Here is a 21,723-nt window from a genome sequence, read left to right as displayed (position 1 = left end):
TTTCTGTCGCTCTATATATTTTGTTTTTGACTTATTTTTTGAGATATTTGTTAATATATGTATCGAAATTTTTCATGGTGTACGATTCATTTTATTCCTCATTACTATAGGATATAAGTTTTATATATATATTTTTTATAAATTATCAGTATTATTGTGGAAGCTCATATCTGGGCCTATAAAGATTTCTATGAGATTATATCCTAGTAAAACCACGATCAGATTTTATAATTATTGAAATATTTCTCATGCTCTACCGATTGATGCCAAGCAGGAGGCTAATCGTTATTTAACTATAAAAAATAACGTGACAACATCCACATCAATTGATTAAATTAGTGAAATTGAGTACCAATTGACTAATAAATATTGTATTACAAAGTTCAGTTAATATGCTGATACATCGCCTTTTATTGCGCTATTGACTTGGGTTTGGTTACATCATTGTTGTGTTGTGTTGAGTTATGATGGTTCAAAAAATCGCATAACAATATGAAACGGTGGTAGCGGTATCCTACTAATCCTTATAGATTTTTTAAGAAATTCAGAAAGTAGATTAATTTAAGAGAACTAAGATTACATTTAAAAGGCGATTTGTAAAAAAAACACTATTGTAAAAAATTTCAGACTCAAATATGTAATATCGGAGCACCGACCTTTGCTCGTTATTTTTATTTATTGATAAACAGAACACAATAATTATACTCTAAAATGATCGTGCTTATATTTCACAGCTGGCTATATTATGTCATCTTATGAATTTCGGGGATGCGATATTTTGATTTTTCACATACTCACTCGCTCACTCACTTTTTTACTGTTTCAGCCAAGGATGAATTATCCTTTTAATGTTGTTCAGCGAGTTTTCCCACAGGATGAGACCTAGTGCAATCGAATTTTTATGTCATAAACCTACTATGTTCCGAATTTCGTGAAAACCGTTAGAGCCGTTTTCGAGATCCGTTGAACATAAATAACCAGATATAAATTATAAAAATACAGAAATTGCTCGCTTAATATAATATGATATAATGTATATTACAGTATATTGCAGCTAACATATTGTATGAATGAATATTAGACAAAGAGATAATGATAAATATCACATTCTCTCAATAATTCACAATCTCAAATGAATTCAAATCCAATATAACATTTAAATACAATCATTGCAACTCACAAAAGCCAGCGCTTTCTAGAGAACAAACAGGAGGATATCTTAGCGACTCAACCCTTTCCTTCAACAAACCCCCCTCATCGCCAACAAACCCTTCCATCTGTAATGCTCATTTTCCCCCTCAGCTACAACCGTACCCTCCCTCAATCCCTCATCCATCCCTCACACCACAACGGCGAGAGAACAGAGCGCCGCTGCGCTGAACTCACTCTCTCTCAACTCTCTCCCAACTCCCTCTCAACTCTCTCTGAGCGACGCGACGCCTGAGCCCCGCAGTTCGACGCGGATTTTCGCAGCGAAAGGACGTCCGTTTCTTCTGAACATCGCGGCTAGTCATACAAAAACCAGCCGTCATATTTTGAACGCGCGCCGTATCAAATCGCCCAGTGTAGGCTGGTCTTTTTGAACGCGAAATATAATAAATCTAATTCATTGTATTGTTTCATAACTCTTTTTTTCGCATGCAAAATGAAAGTAATTGCGCTGAGTTGTTAAAAATTGTGGATCAGTAAATTTGATTTAAATAAAATTTTTATTTTCGAGGCACGCAAGAGTTTACTTAAATAATTGCACAGTGTGAAACTGGTCTTTCTCCACAAACGTGTAACTAATCAAAAGTCAGAAAAATGAATCATAGATTGTTCCACTAATTTTATGATAGATAATAATTATTTATGAATTGAGATTTGAATTGGTAATATTGTATAGGTGTTGGAGTAGGCCTATTCCAATTATCCACATATAGTCATAAATTACATCGTTCCATGTGATTTTGATTAAAATATATCTTATGTTTTTCAGATTTCACATCTTTATTTTTTTTCAAATCATCAAAACCATTACAACTTTCAATCTCAGTCGCAAACTTCCCAATCTTTGAGCTTACTACCTCTTTGTTCCAAATGATTTCGCTACTCATTGAACTGCATCAATAATAATAGTCTCTACAACTTAATTGATATTCATTTTCACAATAATAACACGTTCACAAATTGATAATATTTCTTTTTCTCTCCTGCTAATTCGAGCCTCAAGTCAAAATTAGCCTATCTGTTGAATTACTCACACCCATAATACAGAATTTCCTTTCTCTTTCCATTTTATTCACACCTCCGTAACTTTGTTTCCTGTGTCCGGCAGTTAACGCTTTTTTCTCTCTTCACACTGTTTCCTCCGTTGTCAACTCTTATTCCTCTTCCTCTCCTCCTCTATCTATTTCACCCCTTATACCTAATACTTTTTTCTGCATCCCTTCAGTTTAGCTCTAAAGAGGAAGTTGGCCTTTGTTTTGCCAAAAAAAGGAAAACTGGCCTTTTATTTTCAACTGGTGGAATTTATTCTTTACTCGAGTCAAATCTCACTAGGCGCAAATCTGCGTTTCAGTGGTCCATCAATCTGTGAATATACATTTCTACATTGTATTGTATGTGAAACATACAATTTAAAATACATGTCGATATATCAAGTACTTGATAATTTTCTCCCCATATCATTCATTAATTATTTATATCTAGATTTATCTCAAGATTACATGAACTCGTACATCTTCTCGTACATCTATAAATTGGACTGCAATTTAATTCGATACAAAAATTTCGATTCAACACTGAACTCTAATTTATAGATGTAGCAAGTCATCGTCATTTCTTGGTCCTGAATGAATTATATTCATCGATTTTCGGAATAAATAAGTGAATCAGAAACGAGAGATAATTATTTGTCGTCAGTTTCATCAAAAAACTATCATTTTCTTGAAGAATATTCACTCAACATATTCACATTCATCTCTGAGATGAAGTGTCTTAAATCTTTGGCATTTGAGAGGATTTGATATGCGAGAAGCTTCCAATGCATCAGAACTTTAGAGAAGTTAGGTAGAATTTGAAACTCGCTTTTTAAGCGTGCTTGTTATTTGATCTTAATTGAGCTTCAGAGTGATACTATATAAAAGGCAACTATAGGTAACCTTTTTAATCAACTACTACTTGCGTTGAACTAGATTAGGACTGTTTAGGAAGACCTATTTCCAAGAAGTAACTACGTTTTGATTCAACACTGTTTGAATTAATACTTCATGAATCAACTTCATTTTGAAGCAACTAGTTCGGTATTTTTGACAATAATTCCTAGAGGATCTACTTTCTAGTTGCTATTTTGCAATCACTTTTCAGAGTATCAATTCATTAGTGAAACCACTTCTTGAAGTAACTACTTTCCGGGTGAACTCAGTTTTTAGAGTGAAAGAGAGAATTGCTCAAGATGATTTGTAGGTACTGAGATGGTTCTCCGGAACTTTGCAAAAGCCGTAATAGAGCAATACTTCACCAATCAATCAACTTCACGAGTGGAAACGTTGAAAAATGCTCTCAACGTTATTGATTGACAGCTTCTTCCTCTGATGTAGTGAGATTCACTTTTTGCTGTCAGCATTTGCTGTAAATATCGCTAATGCTCTCCATTCAATAAATGATGACAGTTGTTGGTCCATCTCCATCTCTAGCAGGTAATCGCCTTTCTTCTCTCAACGATTTATTTACCTACTCCGCGAGAAATATGAGTTCAGATCTGATTTTCACAAATTGACGATGAAGATATACTCGTAAACTCCAAGAAGGGTCAGCAATATTGAACCTTGAACGGCAGCTCCTGCTACCGTTGTCGTCCCGCGTCCCGCACTCATTCCGAATAGTTCAAGGCTATAAAATTCAGATATAATACGAACTATGAGATTTATAAGAACTAGAATATACAATTTTCTCTGTATTCTTCATAATCGATTATAGATAATACTACCCTCATCATGAAGATATTATTCCTTTTGCGAGGATGGAAGATTAAGTCTAACTCCTGTTTTTCGTGTTATATTGAATAATAATCATGAGAATTTCTCCAATGAACGCTGAGTAGCGATAAAATCAAAGAGCAATCCAAATTTGTAAAGAAATGCTATGCAGAGGAAAATAATTTTCCACTACCTTTTGCATCAGACTCTCAGCATCCTCAATCTAGAGAATTATGAATGCCAATTAAAACCCGAAACTCCATTATTCTTAGTTGCAGACTACTCATTCCTCCCTTGTACTCCACTCCTTCAATTTTCTATCTTACTTTATAAAGTTTACTGTAAAGTCCACTTAATTCTACTTTTATCCTTATTTATTCGTACCTTTAATCACTTCACTATACACTATATTCAAGTCTTGCGGCCTATCATCTTTTTCCACTCCAAATCATCCCACCTCATGTAACACCTTTATTACCCATCATGAGTCAAAGGATTAGGCTATCGCCTGATCCGACTTACAAACAGCTTATAATTATTACTTCAGATGAAAATCACTATACTCCACTATGTGTGACTTCTCAAGTTCCTCCTTTCCACTGAACTCTCTCTTGACTTTACTTTTGAAAAATTGGCAAAAATAAAAAATGACTATTGAAGGTATAATAGTAATAACTACTGTGGAAATGAATGATATGAAATCTGGTATTCCTACTTCAAAAATGTTCATACATCTCCGTCCTCCTGATGACTAATAGTTTATTAAATACTGAGCTTTGTATCATCAGTGTCTCAATTGCGTTTTCAAAATTTTGATTATTTTTGAATTCTTAGGCTACCAGGACTAAATTATTTATTACATTCAACTCATAAATTCTTGAATCGTATGATCTCCCTAGTGAGGATCTTGATGAAATATTAGTGTATTCCTCCATTATTATGCTCTATAATTCGCAACTATCGAATACCTCGAGAGTTTAGTCTAGTGACGTTTTTAGTGAACTTGAACAATTTGTGCATTTATCCAGAATCACCCGACAGTTCTATACTGTCTGAGTAGTAATACATAGAATAGTTCAGATTTTAAGTGTGTGTTGTTTATAAATCATCTATTATCCAAAGTAACCCTATATTCAGATGTTATTTGAGTAATAATTCCGATTAATTTTGCGAATAATTTAGATGTTGAGTGTGTGATAAGTGTAAGTGAAATGTTTGAGCTGCGTCTTCTTCTGCTATTGGCTGCCCTGCTGGCCATAGCTCCGGCCAAGCATCACCACAACAAGGATCGACCAATCAAAGGTGAGTTCTCAAAAAGCTTCTCATTTATCTGTAGTAAGTCTGTTGAGTAATGCTCTGAGTAATGTCATTGTGGTATCGTAATAGTAGTAATGGAAGCTATTGGGTAATGCTATAAATATTACGAACAATGTACTCGTGAAACATGTAAATAGATAAATGGTGGGTTGGCTGTGCGTTTTTCTACTATAATATTCATCACTGTAATTGGCTGATCTCCCTTCATTTCTCTGCTTCATATTCCTACTAATCGGAAGTTGTTTTGTATGGACTATAGTTAGGGTGAAGTGTCCTAGTAAAATCCTAGCATAGACTTTTTATGGTATAGGGAAGTGGTTACAAATTAAACAATTTAACATGAATAAGCTGTTGATGCATTCCCCCTTTGACATGTTGTTACCACTTGACTTGGATTATGATTCATAGAAAATGAAGAGTTACAATGAGATTGTATAACAATTATTTCAAACATCCAATCAAAGCTATATTATCAGAACTAAGGACTTCTGCTACTGTGAATATTGACCAAATAACAAAATAGCAGAAGAAAATTTGATGAATGAAACTTTCCGGATGAATGAGCGGCTTCCCCGGCAAGGGATAGGTACCGGGTTCGATTTCCGGTCTTGGTGCAATTTTTGGTCAGTTTCATTCATCAAATTTCCTACTGCTATTTAGTTCTTTGGTCTATATTTGCAGTAGCAGAAGTCCTAAGTTTTATTTATACAGCTCTAATTGGATGTTTGGAATAATTGTTATACAGTGGTGATATTTTAGAAGTTGGTTGGAATGCAATTTATTTCTAATAGGATATTACATCTACAATGAGATCGTTTTGAAATTTTTTTCAAGGTAGTTAGAAATTCACCTGCAGCTGTAGTTACATTGGTCTCTTAACATAACTCGCGTCATAACCTTCAGAATGTGATATGGAGTAGAAACTCATCTCAGCTAATTCTCAATTCGTACGATCAGTGACGTACGTTGACTTACAATTGATGTTAGTATGTAGTGTGAAAGCGCAGTCCCAAGTGTTGATAAACGTGAGAAGTCCAGATATTACTCTTGATAAACCAATCACCCTTCACCGATAAATCGAGAATTGTATAATAAGAATAAGTATCGGGATCGAGAGGATACAATCAATCGACTTGGATTTGATTACTCTAGATTTATAAACTAAACTAACCGTCAGCCTCGCTTCGCTCGCCATATCCGTCTAGCCAGGGAGCTCCGCCCCCTGGACCCCCGACTGGATCGTCCAGAAATGATATCAGCAGGCTCGCTTCGCTTGCCTAAAATTTTCATTTGAGCTTGCTCCATTCCATCAAAAAGTCAAAGTACTGAGAAAATGCAGAAAAGCTGAGAAAAACTCAGATCTTGGGCGTATCTTTGATGAAATATTAAAGTCACCTCATCACAAAACTTTTAGACCCTAGCTAAACCTCTGTACCAAATTTGAACATTTTCTGTTCATTTGTTCTTGATAAAACTGAGAAAACGCTGGAAAAACGTAGATTTTGGGCGTGTCTTTGGATTTTTTTCCAAATCCGTTCTTAGTGCGCCTCTAAACGGCCAACTGAACATACCTACCAAATTTGAACGTTTTTGGTCCGGTAGATTTTTAGTTCTGGGAGTGAGTGAGTGAGTCAGTCAGTCAGTCAGTGAGTGCCATTTCGCTTATATTACGTATAAATAGATTCAAATGGGCATAAATTATTTCATACTCATCCCAATCAATTCATCTTAATCCATACACATTATTGTATTTGAAAGCTATTTTCGTGACATAACTATCATAAAAAGATTAACAAAACATCTTAAAGCGTGTCAGAATTGTTCATCAAAGCTAGCTAAACAACATAATCAAATATGATTACAGCTCTCAGGTTTAATAAACCGTCGACCAGTGATGCATGGTAACACCTGAAAATGGCCGCCCATTCTTCTTCTCTCACAGCTTCCTATTGATGTCCTTCCACTTGTGTACATTTCTACTTCTAACTGTCAGCATTCTTCGAATGGGTAGCATTGATTCCATTGATGAGCAATTCTGACAGTTCAAAGTGAATATCGTTGTATCACATATCAATGCACATGAAAGCGTTCGTCAGTGAAAGCCAATCGATACCGGTATCATTGTTCATGATTGAGTTGGTTTTTGTAATCGATAGCTACTATTTTTGCTGGTCATAATGTCAGGAAGGAATTTAATATCAAGGTAATATCATCACAGTTGAAGTACGAGGAAGAGAGATAATAATTGACAATGAACTCCTCAAAAATAACATAATTATACGATATACGTGATTTGACAACAGAGCAGTGTTGATGTTAGTCGAGCTACCTTTTTTGCTGAAGCAGATCGTGATGTTTCATTTTCTCCAATAGTAATTCATACATTGATCGATAAATTTATTCAATCATCCATAGATTCAATTATAATACAGTCACAAATAATTTACTGTGAACGGAAGACGCTGAGACCAAAATACTCCTTCCGAAATTTGAAAACATGGAATTGATCATTTTCAGTGCATTTCATGATATGATTTATTGTATTTTTGATGCTATGGAAAATACAAGTAGCCTATAAAATCCAGCTGAAATAGCTCTTCATTGATGTTTTATGGGAAATAAGTTGGATTTCTCACTTCTCTCGCTTTACTTGCTGTAATATTTTCTATTTTCAGAGATTCGCCTACAGTATTATACTTCCCAAGAAAAGAGCCAATAGACACTAGAAGGGTTTCTTCGCTTCTATTCCAACTTCTACGCATATTTGAATATAATACTGATTACTGTTTAGTAAATCTCGGGGATGGGGAAGACCTAGAGAATTATATATAAATGCTTCTCCAAAATTATGATTGTAACCCTCGTTTTTCGAGGCAAAAGTTTTCAACCTATTATATCGGTGCTGGGAAGCGTTTGAGAATTGATTTTTTTCAATCTGAAAATCCATTACAGTTTCTGCATTCACCTGAGATCAATTGAACAAAATTAATTTCCATGTTTGTACAGAGTAGTTCCTGATGTTGGATGAGTTATTGGAATACAAGTGAATTAATGGATGGATGAATGATGAAATACAGTGTGTTGTTACTGAGTAGGATGAAATAGTGTAGTGTTCGATTAGAAGCATACGAAGGATTTAAAATTTCACCTTTTGGTCAGTTCACTGCTCAAGTGTAAACAGGAAAAAATTGATTTGATAAACTTTGTTGAGGTCAAAGAAAGTACAGTACCGATTTTAGGCCTTGAAGCTTGAAGCTAGAACCTTGAAGCGAGGCCTATTTAGTTGACTCTGGTGGAAAGAGTTGATGAAACTCAGAAGCAAAGTAATAACAACAATGTGGAGGATAAAACTTATATTATCGAACAGTTCTCATGTGATTAAGTAACATAACATAATAATACAAACAACTGTCATTGATGATCGCTCAAGAATACTAAAAAGATAATCAAATATCACGAATACAAATCTCCACACTACAGAGAAGAAAACATTGGTACTATTCTTATTGGGTCAGCCAATTTTCTGGGGAAAAATGCTCACTACAATCAAACATTCCAAAGTTGAAATTCCAAAAGTCACTTTCACATCAAATACATGAAATATGAGTAATGTGGTCTATATTATTGATGAATGAAATGATCTGCATGAACGACTGACTGACTTGGAAGTGACAGTCTTGCCTCATATTTCACAGTTTGATCAGACAGAGTTGAGAGAGAATGAAAAATCTCTTCTAGAAGGTGCAATTTGACTTGCAAAATGGAGAGATAAGCGAAAGGACAGAATTATTCGTCAGAAAATTGATCGTGCATAATAATAGAATGGTCTCGTCTTTGTCATGAGGCGCTCCTTATTCCTATTTATAACCTACACAATATTATTATATTTAAATCGATAATCTCCATCTCTCTTTATATATTTGTATATTTTATATATATATATATTATATATATATATATGACAAGTACAATATCATCATTTCAGATGAAGTATTCATTATGATATTTCTAATTATGAATATATATCTCCATCTTTACTTATATCGATTTTATATCTCTATTTATATCCAGCTCTCTGAATCTATATTTGAATCAAGTATGTTCATGTATCCACGGTTGTACAGTTAATCTATCTTTACTTATATCGATTTTATATCTCTTGTATCTCTATTTATATCCAGCTCTCTGAATCTATATTTGAATCAAGTATGTTCATGTATCCACGATTGTACAGTTAATCTAATGACATCTCATGCCTATAGTCTTGGCCAATGACAGGCTACAACCAGAAACAAACAAATAGGTTTATGCTTATCCTTTCCCTATGCTACAACCATGAAAGGTAAACCAAAATACCAATCATTATTATGGTTTTATTCACACTGTTAATTCTAAGTTCAAGCTCTCAGTTCACAAGAAATTAATCCACAAGAGTGGAATGGAATATTCCTAATGAATTTATTAATTCAAGTCATCTAAACTCAAAATTTATAGTTTTCATGTTTATTTTTGACTAAAATTTTACAAAAATTGTGCATGTGAAATTCTAACCTTATCTTGGACTTTGTCACCTATAAATTTGGAAGAAAAATAGCACAAGGACAACCTTATTATCTTATCTACTAATGTTATTACATGAGTGTCATTTGCATTAAAAGTAAATGAAATATAATAGCATGTAGACCAGCTAAAAAAATTGTTTTTAAAATAAGTGGCCGTGACAATGAATAATTTCAAGTTAGTTTATTGATTTAATCAATTAATACCAAAGCATCACTCATCTCTTGACCATCATCCAAGCTTGATATATACTTAAATCAAATTGCTTTTGGCATCTATGAACACAGGAAAACCTTTACAACCTTAAACCTCAAATCTTTAGACTTTAAATTTCATATCCCTGTATTTTATATTCCTGTGGAATGACACAGGAAAAGTAATCATCGAGTTAATGTTCAACAGATTTGAGAAATTACAAGAAAAGTTGAAAAATTACATGCAACAGTGGAAGGAAGTATTGATAAAATGTGTGTGTGTGTGTGTGTGTGTGTGTGTGTGTGTGTGTGTGTGTGTGTGTGTGTGTGTGTGTTTGTGTGTGTGTGTGTGTGTGTGTGTGTGTGTGTGTGTGTGTGTGTGTGTGTGTGTGTCTTTAATCCCTCATTCCATATATTTTTCATCTTTCATCAAGGTGAGACCAAATCGATAAAGTGCAACTTTTGAGGGATTAGCGCAACCATGTAGAGGTTGCCAAGTCAACTATTCAGATGAATAGAGAACTGTCAATGGATAAGCAACTCTATATAGTTATTTCACTCTATTCAAACTCTCTAAGCTCTCCAAGTCACTGGGTAAGTTTCCAGGGTACTTCCATTTAGAACCCCCCTCTCGCCCCCTAAGTAGAATCCCATTCAGGTGCAGTTTGAATGCGAAATGTGCCAACAGCTTTGCACAAGTTTCAATTGATAGTTTGGATAGTTCCCAGTTCGCGAATGATCATGAAGTAGTTTTCTATGGAAATGTGGCCTAATGATTACAATCGGTTGAGTGTCTCGTGATTAATTAGGAAGTGATTAACACTTTGCAATTGAATAATCACATTTTCTCGAATTTCGAGCTTATTTTCAATTTCAGCTGGAAATGTTACTTAAAATTAATTGTAGAGATTTTTATGCTCAATCTTTTCCATTTGAAATTTTTTGTTCAAATTGTATCTGAAGCCTGATAATTGGGAATCTAGAATCAAACTTTGCATAGATGGGGCGGAGCTCCTGAAATTTTTACAGATATGGGTTTTGTGGCAGTTGATAGAGCTTATCAATGACTTTAGGTATGAATTTGATCAAAATCGTTGGAGCCGTTTTTGAGAAAATCGAGAAAAACCCTGTTTTTGACAACTTTTTCGCCATCTTGAATTGCATTTGATTGAAATTGTTCGTGTCTGATATTGTAAGGACCTTAAGTTCCAAATTTCAAGTCACTCCCTTAAATGGGAGATGACAGGGGACCTTGGAACGTATAGAATTTAGAAATTGGGGTACCTTAATTTTTTTCGGAAAGCAATACTTTCCTTACTTATGGTAATAGGGCAAGGAGAGTAAAAAAACATCAATGCTCCCTTTACGAACAATTGTGACAGCAGTCAGCTTCAATTGAATCTCACTGACTATAAACAATTTTCATAACGAGCTTATTGTAAGCAACTACACATCATAACGGTGTGCAGTAAATTTTCCTAATCTCTCGAAATATCATAATTTTTACACAAGTAGCAGACTGAAACTGTACATTTTTCCATAAAAATACAGAATCACATTTTCCTTGAATGACATGGCATTCACCCAAAAAGTGAGTTGTAATTTTTTAATAAGCTCACTAATTCTTCATATCCCAGGAACATTCTTCCACAAAACGAACCCAACGGGCCCAATTATTCTACTGGGCTCCATATAATTATTTCTACACAAGTCTGTCATATGATTCACAAGAGCAGCGAGCAGGTGCCGTGACTACAAACCATATACGCTGACGCTGCTTGTTCCGCGACTTTGATTTCCAGCTGTGAGATCCTCTTCAAACTGCCAGCATTGGGTGAAAACGAATCATTGATTCTATTTATGAGGAATGCTGACAGTTGAAGTGAATCTCACTTGTGTTCAGTAGGCGAAAACGTATTGTATATACAGCTCCGTATATACTTGCCGTGAGTTTGTTGTGTCACTATATATACATAATACATTCGCTATATTCATGTATTTTGTTTGCAATATATCTGTGTCTAAATATATATATATATATATATATACATGATATATACAACATTGTAGGTGTATTTTGTTAGCAGCATATGTGTTATGTTTGGTAGATACACATTAATATGTATGCAGCGTATGTATAGCCTATAGCCTATTTGTGTGAGAAGTCAGCATGTGTGAGAGCTGGAGCTGAAGTAAGATTCACTACGATCTGTCAGCATTCCTCATGAATAGCATCAATGCTTCTCATTCAATCAATGGTGACAGTTTGATGTAAATACCACTATAGGATTAGTGCTATCAAAGTGTCAGCATTCCTCATGAATTTCATCAATGTTTTCCATTTAACCAATAGTGCCAGTTTGAAGTGAATCTCACTAAGGGATTTGAGGACCCTGAGGCGTTTTTGTTTCGTGAGGTGCACAATGTTTTCGGCGGGAAACCGGCACAAGTCCCTGGCACAAGTCACGGCACATGCTGCTGAGTGCAACAGATGAATCATTTTTGAGAATTTGAGCTCTTTAATAGTTTCAATTGAGAAAGAATGTGATTCAAAATGGTTTCAATTGGAATGAGGTTTATTTTGTTGTAGTTTTCTGGTGGAATTCAAAACAAGCAAGTTGGATTTTGGTTTTACTTGTTATTACATACTCGACGCTGAGCATTGTTGATAAGCTTCACTATTGATGAATGGAGTTTCTAGCTTATTTTAAGCTTCATCCTCAGGATAAGGAACAGAATAAATCATTTCACTAGTGTGGAAAAGTATTCTTGATTTCATTGAAAGTTCAATTTCATTTACAAATAATGTCCCATAAAGAAGTTTTCCTATCTAGTGGAGGTGGATAGTAAGCTACAAGAAATAATTGAAATATACTGTGAAAAATCCTTAAAGCAGAAATAAAATCAATTGAGAAATTCAATTTGTTTCACTCCTTCTGAATTTCATGTATAATACGAAATATTTGGAAGCCTTGAGAAGTGATTTTCCACTTCAAACACAAATGATCTCCTGACAGCTCTCTTGCATTCATACTTCAAGGGACCATACCTCCTACATTATTTGATGAAGTGGAAAAGTTGCCATAAAATAATATGCAGAGAGGCATCCACAGCCACAACTTCAAGGTATCCGCAGATATCCTGAGTGAGAGAAGAAAAGGAGAAAACTTATTCCAAGTAGCAGCTTATTGTCGTTCATTGAAATTTTGGAGATTGTGAGGGGGGTGTCAAAATTTATGGCGGCCATAATTTCTCAATGACTGCAAAATGAATGAAAGTATATGGCCGCCGCCCGCAAAGGAAATATTGCGTCAAATATCTTGAAGAAAAATGCTTTTCGAAATGCTGTGAAAAGAAGAAGTAGGCGAGGTCGAAGAAGGAAAAGGAGGAGGTGAAGAAGGAGAAGAAGAAGCAGAAGAAGAAGAAGAAGCAGAAGAAAAAGAAGAAGAGGAAGGAGAAGCAGAAGAAGAATCTGGAAGCGCAGCCAAGTGCTAAGTTCAAAAAGTAAGTAATAAGCCAGGTAAGTTCACTGGTAATATTTCAAAGAGCACCGCTCTGAACGAAGAAAGAAGAACAGATGGCGAATGTGGATGAGAAAGAGAACGAAGAGAAAGAAGGAGAAGGAGAAGAAGGTGATGAAGAGAGGTGAAAGACTAATATTTCGCCGTAATGGCCTGATGAAATTATACAATTCGTTCCGGGATGGCTGCGAAAGGAAATTTGTCACTTTTGAGAGTTATTAAGTATTTTCTTGTTGCACGTAATTCTTCAAAGTGAAGTTGCCTCCATATTGTATCTAGTTGGTTTATTGCATTACCTTAGGACTCACAGTGTAGCGTCTTGAGAAAGGGAAGGGTTGTCTTTTTTCAGTCGTTTTCATAAGGCTATGAAGGTTGTCGTTGTTTTTAAAAGGTTTTAGGGGACACGAGTTGAAAGGTTTGATTCATTCATTCTATTACAAATAATAATTCTATGATACTCGAGCAATGCCTTAAACCTTGAAGTACGATTATTCAATGGCGATACTTGATGTAGAGACTACAGTACAACTCCAATCATCCGAATCGCTTTTACAAAATTTCCGAGACTTGATGTGTAATATTTTGCAAGCGAAGTTTAATATATATATATATATATATATATATATTATATATATATATATATATATAATATATATATATATATACTGTGACGAATTCAAACGATTATAATTGAAGTAAATGATACTATATATTGAAGTATTAATTCATTGTATTTTCTAAGCTTCTCATTATTTTGTGAAAATTCCAACTATCCGGATATTTGATTAACCGAAACCGGGGTCCGGTCTCAATTGGATGAGGTTCGGATAGTGGAGTTTCACCGAATGTAGTAATATTTTTCCATGGAAAGCTTCAAATGGAATTGGTTCATTATACATAGTGTCTAGACTTTGAAACATGAGTAAAAATGAATTGTAATTTTGAAAATTTTGTCATATTATAGCTACTAGGAAAGCCAGAGATCTCATTATTGAGAATAGTAACGATTGCCAAAGAAATCATATGCTTTTGCACTCGCTGTAAATCGTTGGCGATTTGACCATGTTCATCATAATTATGTTTTGACCAAAAAATTTTTTGTTTAAATTGTATTCGAAGCCTGATAATTGAGAGTCTAAAATCACACTTGGCATTGATGGGGCGGAGCTCCTGAAATTTTTACAGATATGGGACTAGTGGCAGTTGATAGAACTTATCAATGACTATTTTAGGTATAAATTTGATCAAAATCGTTTGAGCCGTTTCCGAGAAAATCGCGAAAAACCCTGTTTTTAACAAAATTTTCGCCATTTTAGCCGCCATCTTGAATTGGATTTGTTCGAAATTGTTCGTCTCAGATCCTTATAGGGAAAGGGCCTTAAGTTCCAAATTTCAAGTCATTCCGTTATTGGGAGATGAGATATCGTGTACACAGACGCACATACACTCATACACACACACACTCACACATACATACCAATACCCAAAAACCACTTTTTTGGACTCAGGGGACCTTGAAACGTATAGAAATTTAGAAATTGGGGTACCTTAATCTTTTTCGGAAAGCAACACAATACTTTCCTTACCTATGGTATAGGGCAAGGAAAGTAAAAATAACATGGCTGGCACCCTTCTACCAGTAATGTCATAATTCCTCTACGTCAAAAGTAAACTCAATTTTCCTGATTGCTATTTGAATTTGGTCGAAATCGAACCACCCACCCAACCCTGGGCGCAGGGGGCGAAGACCCCTGCCGAGCGCGGAGTGCGAGTACTATCTTAGGAGTGATGATCTGATGGACAACTATCTTGAATAAAATGGGGCAGTTTGAATAGTGCAGCCATTTTAGTGGGCATAGCTTGCATTGGCCATCGTTAGACTATAATCATAATAGCGAAAGATTCATTATATTCCCCTCATGTTATATGATCTAAATGTCCTTTTTCCCATGTAATACTTTCCAAGCTTCCAGTTCGATAAAAATGTATAATGGTGTAACAACGGAGCAAGTATCACAAACTGATGTAATCGATAAGTAGTTGTATTGATGTTTATTGAAGAGACAATTTCCTTATTTCATGTTAATATTATCAGACCGATTGCAGTCAATATTTAAAAATATATGGTTCCAAGCATACCAATAAAAATATTATGTCCTGCTACTCGATGTTGCTTTCAGTCTTGGCCATGGGCTTTCGTGCTTAAGCTTGATGTTTTCATACCATTATAAGCAAAATAAGTAACAATTGGTAAAATTGTAGAATATTTCGAAGGGGATGGATTCAGATTATATAAACAATTCTAGGTACAACTCATTTGTGATGATTGTAACAACAAATGGAAAATAACAAACCAAACAAGTTGTTCAATTTCACGTTGTAATATTTTCTGAAGAAACGTAGGCCTATTCAATCAAAAACCTTTGCTGTTTTCTGTGATAAGGCCAGGCCACTATAGTGCGATTCACTTCACACTGACAGCATTGGATGAATGGAAAGCATTGATATCATTCATGAAGAATGCTGACAGAAAGAAGTGCATCACCCTACTGAGAATCATATAATAGAGCATGGACTTATCCGCTGCCCTGCTGCCCTCTATTTGATCGCCTGTTATGGAATAGTACTACTTTCGAGAGGCCGAGGAAAGAAAAAAGAAAATCTGTAGGAAAATAGAGTTGTGTGTATCCCCTCAGTTTCTGGCCCATCGAGAACATAGGAGAACGGCTGAGAAACCTGTGGGGTGGAGTAAAAGAGGGGGATTAGAGAGGAAATTGAGAGAGAGGAATGAGTATGTTTAGCTGAGAAAGAAAGAAAATTGAGATGTGTGACCCTTGAATGAGAAAAAAGTGAATAAAAAAAGTGAAAAAAGTAAATAAAAAAGTTCTCTTACCCCAGTAAGAGAACAGGAGAAAAAAGTGAATAACATGAATATTGAGAAGAAGTTTGAGTATGAGGAGTATGGAAAAGGGTGGGAGAGAGAGTGATGAAAAGTGGGAATAGGAATATGAGTAGTATGAAAATAAAATAGAGAGGGATATGGAAATAGGTAGGCAAAAAAGAAGAAAAAGTAGGAGAATAGAGAGATGGATAGAATAAATATCATAGAGAACTGAATGGGTGGAGAATAATGAGATGTTTGGGAGAGGGGAAGAGTGAGAAGGGGAGGTGTAAGCTTGAATTTGTAGATGATGGGGTAGGACGGTGCAAAAAATGGTCTTACAATACAAAGGATGAACTGGAATACAAAATGGAAGGGGAACAGAAAAGTGAAGGTAAGTTGAGAGTCGGGAAGGAAAGAGAGAAATAACGAACACAGTAAGAAAAAGAGGGGTTTTTTCTTATTGTCAATACTATAGCTTTCTAGTCTGGAGACTAATGAGCTAATTTTTTCTACCCTAACATACTACTTGAAAATGTTAACAGCGATTATCTCATTAGATATTCTTACTGATAATGATTGTTCAATAAGTACACTTATGACTGTACTATAGAAGCTAGATTCACTCAATCACTGCTCTGCTCTTTCACTGGACACTAATTGAACAAGCACTACACTAGCTCATACGGTTTCCTCCTTTTGAGCCTCGCACCAACCCTCCATTGTCTAGCAGCTGGATCGCCTCAACGTTGTCGTGTTGGTGCAGTCGACCCTCGTGCCACTCCGCATGCCTCTGGATCTCGGTGGACACCAGGTCGACGTGCAGGTCTCTATGAAGATCGCTGTTCCTGACATACCAAGGAGCATCCACAATGTTCCTCAGCACCTTGTTCTGGAACCGTTGTATGACATTGATGTTGCTGTCTTTGGTACACCCCCAAAGTTGTATACCATATGTCCATACTGGCTTTAGTACATCTGTTTGTACAGAAGTACTTTGTTTTGGAATTGTAGGTTGGAGTTTTTACCGATCAGCCAATACAGCTTCTTATATTTGATTCCAAGTTCCTCTCTCTTCTTCTTGACATGGGCCTTCCAGCGAAGCTTTGCGTCCAAGGTCATACCTAGAAAAAGAGGGTGATAAAGAAGAGAGTAAAAAGAATAAGCTAAATTTGTGAAGAGAAAAGGTAAAGTGAGTTCTAGATGAAAATGATGATAAAAATCAGGCAAGTGGATATTCAAATATTAGAGAAGTAAGGATGAACCGCAAGATATCATATCAACTGAAGAATGATTCCTAGAAATATGAATAATTGATTGTCAAAGAGGAAGAAAGAGAATGAGAGGAAAACGAGGAAAACACAGGAATTTCAAACAGCGAGAGATAGGTTGTGATGGAAAATCAATTAAGGGAGTATAAAGTGTTAACAGAAAAGCGAAAAGAGAGTGAAAGTTATAGAGCATGAATAAATAAGTTAATATGAACTGTAAGATAATGAGGATAAAGCGAAAGTTTCGAAATGACAAGGAAATATGTCATAGTGAGTAAGACAAAGATTTAGTAGAGGACAATGTGAAAAAAAGAAAATCTGATAAGATCATGAGAGAAAAAATGTATGAACTAATGGGTAATGGGAAACGATAAAAGAATAGTGAGAAGAGAACAAAAGGATGGAGTGAAAGATAGAACAAAATTAGATAAATCCGGAAACAATGTCCCAACGACGCAATTTCGTGAGTAAAAGGCTAACAGAGTTCGGAAGTACTATTTATATAGTTAAGTCTATCATATAAGTTATATACCTAAACGTTCTTTTCATAAGTGAGCCTGTTATAGAGAGATCATTCCAAACAGTCAGTGTTTTTGAATTGAAAGTACTGCTTAGAGTGAATCTCACTATACTTTAACTCAATGAAGATGCTGTACTTTCTGATCCTAAGTGGGCCTACTACATTGCGTCAATGAGGGACGAAAATACATTGTAATGTTTGTACTCTGCCGCTGTAATCCTCGGGGGAATGTCTGCAGACACTCTGCAAAGATCAGTTGGCGATAGAAAATGATTCCGGGAGTATGTGGGCATATCAGTGAAGTGGGAGTGATCGGACTGATTTGTATCATCAGGGATTGGAGTGGGATGGGAATCCTTGTTATGAGGCTCATTGGAATGAGACTCCCTTGAATCGAACTCCTTATTGTGATAAGCGGTCGAGATTGGAGTTAATGATAGGCTCTAGATTCAAGAAATTGATTTTGATCATACATATATCATGACAGCAGTAATCCTCTACTAGCATGATACTAGCTCAGCATCCCTAGTTCAGCTATTATAGTGAGGTCCACGTTATGATGGTGGTATTTTATTGAAGTTGTTCTTGCTATCCTTGTCTATCATTTAACAAAACAGATTCTGCTATTCCTCTCTAGCTTCGTAGTCAAATAGTTTCTAAGAATGTAGAAATATGATCAATCAACAAAATATACAATTTTAATTATGGCAATTTTTTATTAAATCTCAAATAAACATATTTTCTTGACGAATCCAATAGGCTGAAAATAACAAAAACGTCACAGTCAATCCTGCTTGTTCCCTGGAAAACCCACCTCAAAATCAGAAAAGGTCGTTTTCAAAGAAAATTTAACATTATAAAATTTGAAAAAAATCCCTGACATAACTGAGCATCTCAAAATCATTGGAAAATAAATTTTTTATATCAAGTTCACTCAAATATGGTTCAAACGTGCACTAAAATATGTTAAAGAAACTTGCATAATTATAACAAATTGAAATACTGGATTTTCAAAGGAAATTCACTATTACTAGGGTTGGTGAAATATCAACCAAGTAGTCACAGCACATACTAATCAGTTAGAAAACCTGAACGATTTTTACACTGCTGTCTTGGAGCACACACTGTAAGCTAGTAAGTCTTAAAAAACATAAGCATCTAAATTCTCCATGCCTTGTAATCAAGGGTTTTGACAACACTGGTGGAGAAGCTGTAAAAAGTTAAATACCTTCGTACATAAACACTGTACCCATTTATCATTTTGTTAGAATGGAACAAAATTTGTCAACTTTATTGAGTTCAAAGAGTTGAAGAGAATGATAGTGATTGATAATTGGTTTACTCGAGTAAGTCTAGATGTTCAAATTGATACCTTTTTACAATGAAAAATGTACTTAAATTTTTGACATCGATATATTATAGTTAATACTACATGGGAAAATTTCAGTGCATTAAGCCGTTATATGGACTTTTCCAATAAATCAGTACGAATTCTACACAGTTCAGTGATAGTAATATATTATAATCTGAAGTTTTAATAAGGTAGAGATTCAAAATTAAGTATCGAAAATACGTTGGAATAATGAAGTGTCAAAACTGCAGTGATTGTGAACAAGACAATTTATCATTTAACAACACAATTCATCAAAAAATGAGGAATTGTCATACATATTCAGAGCTTGGATATTATTCATCACATTCTGTTTCCTGCTTATTAGTGTAAAAATTATATGCATTATTACTATCAAACTCCAAATACAATAATTGCGATAGTAACGAGGTATCATTAGATTAATTATATTAATTGTCTCAAAGTATTACTTATCAGCAAGTTTTTTCGTAAAAATATGGAGATTTAACATCATAACAAATTGGAATATTGGATTTGTAGAGTATAAATACAGCCGCAAAATAGGTTTCTATCACAGACAGATAACTTGTGCAGTCAAACAATGAAGTCTCTGAGTTTGTTTATTTTTGTTGTAGCCGTTACGGTAAGTAGTGATTATATTGTTACCTTCATTCCTTATTTCTTCTGTCAAGCATTGAGAGTCTTCTACTCTTCATACAATTAGATGTCTTGTAACTGTATTTATTTCAAATTTCCCAACAGGAAGGCCTCTAAAGCTGGATTCACACCAAAAGTATTAACAAAATGTTTATTTCTCCATCCTTATAGATCCCATTAGATTGAACATAACCTATCATACACATGATGTACATTTCAGGTGAACATGACATGTGTTTGTCAAGTTCTGTTCAATCCAATAGAATCAATAGGGACGGAAAAATAAATATTTTGTTAATAACTTTGGTGTAGACGCAGCTTTACTGAACTCAAGAGAACAATTTAAAAGTAAATTCTCAACTATGAAATGTGGGTTTATAATATTATGACTTTCAGTTCCTCAAAATGATATGTAGGGTATTTTAAGCTTCTCCAAATTCTTTTAAAACAATCGGAGTGTTTAGAAATATTCTTTTCCAATCTCATTTCTGTATTTTTCCATTCCAACATCATAATTATGCTACATTTCTTGTTAAGACGACATTTTTGATCACCTCACAGATTTAAATTCTCAATAAATCAACATTTATATATATATATATATATATATTTTAACGAGTATATACTTCATACCGTTTTCCAATTGTTGTGATTCATCTCCTTGCATTCTTGATATGAGCAGCTTATCCTTTATTTCAATTTCCGTGCATACAATTTGGATTCATTCTGATTTTCTTTTGATGATCATTCAAGGTATTCCACCGTATTTTGCACGAACATAATCGGGAGACTTATCACTAAAATTCTTACTGTATGAGATTTTACTTTAGAACACATATTTTATCAGTTACAACCTCCCAAAACTTTATAAGAATTTGTTTTTCACATTTTCTCAACTTCTTTCCAATTGTTGTGCAAGAGATACAGGAAAATGTTGAATCTGTGAAATTTAGAGATTTTTGTCAGCTTTAAAATTATATCATGTTTTCAGGCTCTGTATAACAATGGAATGGTGTGCTCTTCAGCGCACTCCAAATAAAAAACCTTGCATGATTCCTGACAGGCCTATTTTTCATATGCATAAGGTTTCATAACCATGAAGTTCTAGCAAATGGTCTCATTCTGTTCTTAATTATAACAAATAAGAATAATGATGATGTAAACAATGGAGATATTCCTCATTATTGAAAAATTCAAGATATAATTGACAAAATATTTCATATCGATTGCTATTCGCAGTTATATTTAAAACGGATAGATTCACCATCATATGCTTAGAATTACTCTGAGTATAATATTCGAGACATTAATCTCATATTTCAATAGTATCTACTGTTTTAATGATTATTGAAACTTCAAATATCTGGAAAAAAATTTTGGAAACAAAATTCTACTATGAACTCTGTAAAGATATTTGTACTAGGTTTACCAGCTGATAAGACTGAGACAGTGATGTGGAATATTCAAAAAGCTGGTGCTCCTGAATAACATC

At 34.7% G+C, this 21,723-nt stretch overlaps 1 protein-coding gene across 7 annotated transcripts in view; it reads left to right on the top strand.

The window, feature by feature from the left end:
• The first annotated feature begins 1,451 nt into the window (after positions 1 to 1,451).
• The window catches only part of LOC111044459 (hemicentin-2), a 325,245-nt gene continuing 304,973 nt past the window's right edge, over positions 1,452 to 21,723 (top strand). Inside the window, exons 1-3 of one of the 7 annotated variants that reach the window (XM_039420995.1) lie at positions 1,471 to 1,611; positions 1,721 to 1,794; positions 4,794 to 5,261. In XM_039420995.1, the coding sequence (XP_039276929.1) occupies positions 5,171 to 5,261 (91 nt within the window). In that variant the 5' untranslated portion in view covers positions 1,471 to 1,611; positions 1,721 to 1,794; positions 4,794 to 5,170. Of the gene's footprint in view, positions 1,795 to 4,793; positions 5,262 to 21,723 lie in introns of all 7 variants that reach the window. The other 6 variants (XM_039420993.1, XM_039420991.1, XM_039420990.1 and 3 more) reach the window with 6 other exon arrangements.

The sequence above is a fragment of the Nilaparvata lugens genome, chromosome 2, assembly GCF_014356525.2.
Source record: "Nilaparvata lugens isolate BPH chromosome 2, ASM1435652v1, whole genome shotgun sequence".
NCBI classification, from domain to species: domain Eukaryota; kingdom Metazoa; phylum Arthropoda; class Insecta; order Hemiptera; family Delphacidae; genus Nilaparvata; species Nilaparvata lugens.
This window is presented reverse-complemented; position numbering and strand designations above follow the sequence as displayed.